The sequence below is a fragment of the Opisthorchis viverrini genome, assembly GCF_000715545.1.
Source record: "Opisthorchis viverrini unplaced genomic scaffold opera_v5_6, whole genome shotgun sequence".
Classification (NCBI taxonomy): domain Eukaryota; kingdom Metazoa; phylum Platyhelminthes; class Trematoda; order Opisthorchiida; family Opisthorchiidae; genus Opisthorchis; species Opisthorchis viverrini.
In genome coordinates this window covers 22539-30374 of record NW_008751662.1, presented here as the reverse complement: position 1 = coordinate 30374, position 7836 = coordinate 22539, and the positions used below count along the sequence as shown (strand labels likewise).

Below are 7836 nucleotides of genomic sequence, written 5' to 3'. Positions count from 1 at the left end.
GGGTAAGAGATTGACGACAAAACCCAGTTCCAACTGGTTTGTACGGGCCATAGATTTATTCAGCTACGTTTGTGCCAATAAAATGTGCGTAATGTTTTTCCATTGAACCGCTAACGGCCTAATAAGCGATAGTGCGGGATGCTTGAGGAGATCAGCTGATCATTAACTTCATAGCACTTGTGACACAGAGATAAGCCTTCTAATAATGAAGAGAATAACATTAAATGCGCCATCATAAGACTGACTCACTCACTCACTCATTCACTCACTCACTCACTCACTCACTCATTCACTCACTCACTCACTCACTCACTCATTCACTCACTCACTCACTCACTCACTCATTCACTCACTCACTCACTCACTCACTCATTCACTCACTCACTCACTCACTCACTCATTCACTCACTCACTCACTCACTCACTCATTCACTCACTCACTCACTCACTCACTCATTCACTCACTCACTCACTCACTCACTCATTCACTCACTCACTCACTCACTCACTCATTCACTCACTCACTCACTCACTCACTCATTCACTCACTCACTCACTCACTCACTCATTCACTCACTCACTCACTCACTCACTCATTCACTCACTCACTCACTCACTCACTCATTCACTCACTCACTCACTCACTCACTCATTCACTCACTCACTCACTCACTCACTCATTCACTCACTCACTCACTCACTCACTCATTCACTCACTCACTCACTCACTCACTCATTCACTCACTCACTCACTCACTCACTCATTCACTCACTCACTCACTCACTCACTCATTCACTCACTCACTCACTCACTCACTCATTCACTCACTCACTCACTCACTCACTCATTCACTCACTCACTCACTCACTCACTCATTCACTCACTCACTCACTCACCCACTCACTCACTCACTCACTCATTCGGTGATTTACCTTTTCGCAGATGTCTTCGTCAAGTTGAGTAATGTACTGAGTTTAGTTAATCAATGATTATCCCCTGCGCACACTTGACTGATCAGTTCATATTTGACAAGTCATTTACAGTATTGATTTGTCGAGAACTGCTAAGTCCATGTGTGCTTAGCAGGAGTACAAATCCAGAGACTTTTTGTAAGTTTCTCCTACATATGTTTTTGTTTCTTTCAGGTAAATCTAAGTAAAACTAAAGAGAGATACTACTGAAGTTCAAAAAGCGAGTGATGAATTAAAGGACCACTGTTCAACCATAACCAAGCTGATCATGAAATACATTAGCCTGTTTCTTTTTTACTGCACTTGAAGAACGAGGAAGCCATTGTTTCTCTCTTTTGTGAACGTACCTAACTCACCATACTCTGCCAGGCTACTGATTTCCGCAACGTAGGAAACACAAATATTGAGTGCGCCAGAGTGAAGTAAGGCTTAGCTAATTCGTAGACATGTCAGCTCTCAGGCGATGAGGGGATCGAAACGTCCGAAAGACAGTTGGTCTGAAGCTTGAACTTGTTGCTGATGTTCGTATATTTGACGCGCAGGTCAAAGGTCGTTCTGCAGTCAGAATTTCATTCCTTACCAACCAACCTTAGATAGCTTTAGTTTAGAACTAAATCGTCAAGGTTTCATATATGACGTTTGCCCTTTAGAAAAACACCGCACAAGAACGATTAAAGTTCTTTTATCCAATGTGGGACGCACACTCTGGGTGTTGGTTGACTTTTTGACAATTAATAGCCAATGTGCTGCGCACAGACCGCCTCATGCTTCGGTTGGCACGATATTCGAGATATCGCAGTATATTTTCATAAAGGAAACTACTCACAAGTTTGCTGAAAACCCTTCGACAGCCCACGACCGGTTTCGCCCCTCTTTATTTCATGTCAGTGGAGTTGGAAACCTGAGGTTTTATACTTGTTCCAACGCATGTAAACTGAAGAGAAGATCTGTTTATACTGCGTTCACTGAGTTAAAATGGCATCGTTGCTACAAGCCCACCGCTTCGAGACCTGAAAACAACTAGCAGTACGTAAATGGTGCGACAGAAGAGACCAAGTTGACTGGAATCACAGCACCGCAGCACTTTTCAACTCTTGCATGGGTACAACTCTTTGCAGTCGTTTCCCTATTCCAAACAAAATCAAACCAGCTGAAAAATGGCTTTAGGAATCTTTAAAATGCAGCGATTAACTGTGAGTACATTGAAACTCAGATTTGATCAGGAACTCTCCGGAAGTTCATCTGTTGAATAGATGTTCACTTTTAAGTAAACATGAAAATCGGTGTTGAACTGTTGCTTATTGTAAGCTATCTTGAGGTCGCCATCCCATTCGGTCGCTAAACAGGTAGGTGGCGGATGAACAGCTGCAGGTGAATCGCTGAATTGTAGGACAAAAGTCATTCCGGCGAGTTTCACTAAGTAAGTTGCTCATTTTAAGTGTAATTCACTCTCAGGGGAGAAACAGATGAAACTCTAAATCGCTCTATCCAACCATCCGTGCAGAGGGAAACATGGAGCGAGTTGTCTCTAATCCATCATCTGATCACTCGCACAAGCCACTCTCTATGGAAGCTCTCAGTCCAATGGAATGTCCTTTAGAAATGTTATTCAGTAGTGAAAATTGGGGCAGCACGATTAGTCCTGTCATACTGCTGATGCCACAGGACGAAACCACAGTAAAAAAAGTACTTATCTCACACTATGCTCAATCTATAGGTGAATATAAATCTCAGGTGTTGGTGGTTGAAGGATTTTGTAGAATACACAGTCACATGACTCTTGTTTGAATAGTCGTCCTCCTGCCCTCGCGCGATCATTCTGGTGAGCCCGCACAAAGTACTGGACTCGAATTTCGCCCTTATTACAGCTCATCAGCAGTGCATATCCAATGGCCGTGCCGGGGTTTGAACTCCGCACGTCTGACACGCGAGTCGAGCGTGTTACCACTGCTTCACCAGCGGATGCTGGACTTATCCGAATTTTCATGTCGAATTTTTACGTCTGAACAGGTGAACACGTTCTCGTTCGACTGACTGGGAACGCCTAACTGGCGGGCCAATCGATCGGCACAACCAAGGTATGTTACTCGATTGTCGTTCGAGGCGTCTGGCATTTTGCTCGCATCACTCAAAAGAGAACATCTTCACCTGTTCAGGCGTAAGAATTCGGATGACTCCAGCGTGCGCTCGTGGAGTAGTGGGAACATGCTCTCCTCGCATATCAGATGTGCGGAATTCAAAGAACAGAAATTTCATTAGATGAATGAAACTTCTATCTGAAAAGTTGTCACTCGAGATGCCAGTCAGCACGTGACCACGTGATTTGGTCTCCATCGTTGAAAGATGAATGGTACTATATTCTGTCTAAGCGAAAGCCACTCGCGGCCTAGTTTTTGAATGTTAAACCACTGGCCAGCATGTGGCTGGTTCAAAACTCTCTGGATCTCGTGAGACGAGTACTGTTAATGATTCCCAATAAGGATAAAACAGCTGTACAATGCTTCTCAGATTTTCCGCCCAGATTGAAATCGTTCAGCTGTAGCACCTTTTGGGTGCCTTATTGCCATGCCACCGAAGGAAGCACGAGGGTTGGGATACTGCCAGGATGCCCTAGCCTAGACAGGGGAAGTCGGGAGGCAGAAGTCGGGTTCGAACCACGGACCTTCCGGCCAGTAAATTCACGCTCTAACCATTTGAACCATCTCGCCCCCATCTGGCCGCACTTTTCATGCACACACACACACACACACACTTCCCTTCTAATCACTCCAAATATCAGTAAATTTCTTGTCTGCAAAACATGAAAAATAGGATTTCTCATCGATTTGCTACCGATTTTTTGGCGGTTGGATTCATTTGACTTCGCAGTATGAACCGTATGCATAACAAGCCGTGATTACTGTAGAAACGATGATAACAAAAGGATAATAACTGCACATAGGTGAAAGTGCATTGGTTTCGTTTGCCCCTAACCAAAGTTGGACTGTGAATGAAGACTATCTCAGTTGGAGTGAAATGTCAGCTTTAACTGATACCTGTGGCACGAGGAAAAAACACCATAGTACTGCTTGTCATGTTTGACTAAACTAACACACATAGCTAGTTTGTGATAAATGACCTGTCAGTTTCTCTTACGGGAGGATTTTGGCCTGGTAAACCTGCCTGCCGAGTTTTCAGCAGCTGATGGAGCTGAGAAAACTGGAAATCTTGCGGGTGCAAACATGTATGTAGTCTGACAACTTTGCTGTTCCATCACTGACTGAACAAAGTTTTGGAAATTTGGCAACTAAACAGCAGCAGTCTACTTGTCAGTACGTACATTCGTCCGACCAAGTTGACTCATTGTCCCTAAGACGGTTTCCGTTTTCTACTCAAAACAGACCAACTGGATTTCTGACTAAGTATGTATGCACTGTCATCGCTCATTAAATCGATTCACACCCCGAACAACTGTTCAATTCATCAAGAAATTTTTACCCCTCACCTGGAATGAGGTGGTGCAATGTCACAGAAAAAAAATCCGGCGCTGTCTTCGCATTTTCATATTCCAAAATGTGGAGCATTGCGCGGATAAACACTGTTGTCAACACCGATGTCAAAGTTATTTGTCAAAGATAAGCCCAAGGAGATGGGTCAAATCGCGATTAAGCCGATAAAATCCCGTTCACTTAAGCTGCATACGGTGCCCAGGACAAGGGAATGAATGTAGCTTTCCACGGATTGTGGGTTTTTTCCCGCTGGCTACAATAAACCGTCGGGAGCTAGCTCATAGTTTATGTTCCACTATTTGGAAAATTCTCGTGCTGTTACCGATCAATAACCTGATTTCTTGCCCAGGTGGATCAATTCTCCCAGGTATTAACCAAGCCCGAGAAAGTCCTTTCTACATACGATGAGTATGGCAGCTGGAATGTTGGCAACGAACCAGAAACTGTTAGACGTTCAAAAGGCTGAACGATTTAAACGTGAATAAACTTCGATAACTTAGGGTGTATGAATCACTGTCTGATCTAGAATGTGCAACTGAAAGAAATGATGATGATACTAACAAGGTAGAGAGGATTTCTCTGTAGAAGAGTGTCTTTTACTCTACTGGTTGGCTCCCTTTTCCACCGTCTTCCCAGATGGTTGACTGGTTGGCTCCCTTTTCCACCGTCTTCCTGTGTAGCTGTGTAGCAAATCCGTTGACCGTTCGGTTTCGTACAATCACAAAAATAGTAAGTGACCCCAATAAGGACACCACAAAAGTTCACTCACCTTGATCACAACAAGAGTATAGGGGTCCTGTATCTAAACAGGGAGTGATTTGGAGACGCAGCGATTCCCAAACGTGACAAGTAATGAATAACTCATCCGATACATATAAAAACCGCAAGACAAAGCATCGTAGAAGATGCAAGAAGCTTCAAGAAGCCCGGGAGAACCATCACCAGTTAGTCTCAGACAGAAGACACGACAAGAGTTTCCGGAAACCTTAGCTGTGAAAGTTTTGTCTGGCCTGGTAGTTGAGTTGGAGCCAAGAATGAAGCTTGGAATCAGTGTGTCTGACAAAACATAACTGAAAACAAACTACTCACAAGATTGCTGAAAACTCTTCGAAGGCCCATGACCGGTTTCACCCTTCTTGAGGCTCATCAGGTAGGCGAAGTCCCCGAGTTTCCATCAACCTTCTGTTCTACTTGAACCCAAATTGGACCGTTTTCGAGAAATACACTCAGTTGCGAATCAGTTCGGTTTTCACGTGAGACTCAACTGAATATCATAAACGAGAGATTTAGTTGGTCTGCCGTAAAAAACCAAACTGATTCGCAAATGAGTGTATTTCTCGAAAACGGTTGATGGAAACTCGGGGACTGCGCCTACCTGATGAGCCCCAAGGAGGGCGAAGCCAGTTGTGGGCTGTCGAAGAGTTTTCAGCAAACTTGTGAGTAGTTTCCTTTGTGAAAATATACTGCGATATCTCTAATATAGTGACAACTGATACATGGGTGGCCTGTGTGCAGCACATTCAGTTGTAGAATATCATAAATGAGAGATTCAGTTGAGTCTCTCGCGAAAACCAAATTGATTTGCAAATGAGTATATTTCCCGATGACTGAAAACACTTGAAGTTGTGTCATTCACCGCATAAAGCAAGAGATGAACTACCCCACATTCCCTGTCGTTTGTCTTGCGTAATAACTCGTGTCAGCTCTGAAGCCATTTTATTATTGGGCGTGGAGTAAACTACGATAGCCCTCAGAACGAAATCTTTTCACGTTAAGGGAATTCGGGTTGAGTCAAGATGACCTCACAGGCGGACCTAGTGAAGCCAGCTCGTTTATATTCTTGATGTGAAGCTGAATGAAAATATTGGATTTCAAAGCACGCTGAAAGTAACTAAATTACTGCGATAACCCATGACGATGTCCCTCTTAGGCATCGTTAGGTAGGAGCAGTCCCCGAGTTTCCTTCAATCTTGTGTTCTGCTTCAACCCGATATGCGGGAAATTCGATAACTACCATTTCTTTGTCATTCGCTAATGTTGCTTGTATTCATATCAACGAGAAACCAACAAGTTAATTTAGAAGGAAACGGTTGAACATCCGACAAACTGGGACGAGATGCTACTTGAAAACGGCTTTGTCAACAGTATAACATTATAACCGCTTAACTTCAGGTGCAACAGTAGAAAAAAACCAATCCCATTGCTATTGAGCACGATCCGTTGATTAATTCTCATCGTGAAAGGTGAACCACTGGAATGAGGTTCAAACGTTTCCCCTCCGAGCGTGGTATTAGTGAAGCCAGGACATGGCTGTACGATCACGGTGATTGACTCGGCTGAATAGTAATGAATAAAACGTGCGTTTTGCTGATGTGATCTGCCTAGGATATCAATCTGGTAAGCACATTTACTAGTAACTTTCCAGTAGTATTCGGTTGCATTAGGATCGCACAAATATGCTGTGCATCTGAGCCCGCTGACTTCCCTATTCTGTATTTACAACGCGAGGAAGTCAAGCATCTAAACCTTATCTCCTAGTAGGTTGGTTTTCAAACTGAGAACCAATCGATAGAGCGTACGTGGCAGCAGCGTGATATACTTCTCTCTTGAAGTCTTACTCCCCTTAGTTTAAACGCACGTGACCTGCTTCACCTATTACGGTTTTCTTAGTTCAAGTCAAAATCCAACAGAAAATAGTTTTTTTTTCATTTTCAGATATCCTAGATAAACGCACGTGACCTGCTTCACCTATTACGGTTTTCTTAGTTCAAGTCAAAATCCAACAGAAAATAGTTTTTTTTTCATTTTCAGAAGGATATCCTAGATATTGTTCTGTCTTACAAACTGTCCAGGCGTGTACTGAAATCCAAAGAAGGGCGAAAGAAAATTTAGTAGTACGTGAGACGCAAATTCTCGTTGAGTCTCTCGCCCCCCTAACAAATAATTGACTTTTACAAAAAGGATTTGCCTGAAATCTGACAATCAGGTGACATTTCCCTCCCATCATATCTAGCCAGCACATGTGTTACGGCGCGAATTTGTTCCATCGGACTAATCTGCAAAGGGACAGACATCAGTGTCAGCTGAATTCAAAGACCGTGAAGGATCAGAGGCACGCGCTCAAACAGAGGCCGGGAATAAGTCGAAACGGCGAAAAATCTGATGAGCCATATATTTGCTTGTATGATGATTGGGTGGAGATTTGGGTGAAAGAAAGCTATTTCTTGATGCATGTGGGGGTTTTGCGGGAGGTGTATTGTTCAGCTTCACATCACTCTCGTTTTGGACAGTCGTCCTCCTGTCCTGGCGCAATTATTCTGGTGAATCCACACCAAAGGGGGAAGCACTGTACTCGAGTTTCGCTCTCGTTCGAGTT

At 43.6% G+C, this 7836-nt stretch overlaps 2 protein-coding genes across 2 annotated transcripts in view; one reads left to right on the top strand and one right to left on the bottom strand.

Annotated features, from left to right (window-relative positions):
* Window positions 1-3389: 3389 nt before the first annotated feature.
* The window catches only part of T265_00583 (hypothetical protein), a gene marked incomplete at both ends in the record, with an annotated part of 10951 nt that continues 6504 nt past the window's right edge, over window positions 3390-7836 (top strand). The window contains 2 exons of the mRNA XM_009164411.1: window positions 3390-3750; window positions 5611-5713. Of these exons, the coding sequence (XP_009162675.1) occupies window positions 3390-3750; window positions 5611-5713 (464 nt within the window). The remainder of the gene's footprint in view (window positions 3751-5610; window positions 5714-7836) is intronic.
* The window catches only part of T265_00582 (hypothetical protein), a gene marked incomplete at both ends in the record, with an annotated part of 5879 nt that continues 4023 nt past the window's right edge, over window positions 5981-7836 (bottom strand). Inside the window, one exon of the mRNA XM_009164410.1 lies at window positions 5981-6067. Coding sequence (XP_009162674.1) covers window positions 5981-6067 — 87 coding nt within the window. The remainder of the gene's footprint in view (window positions 6068-7836) is intronic.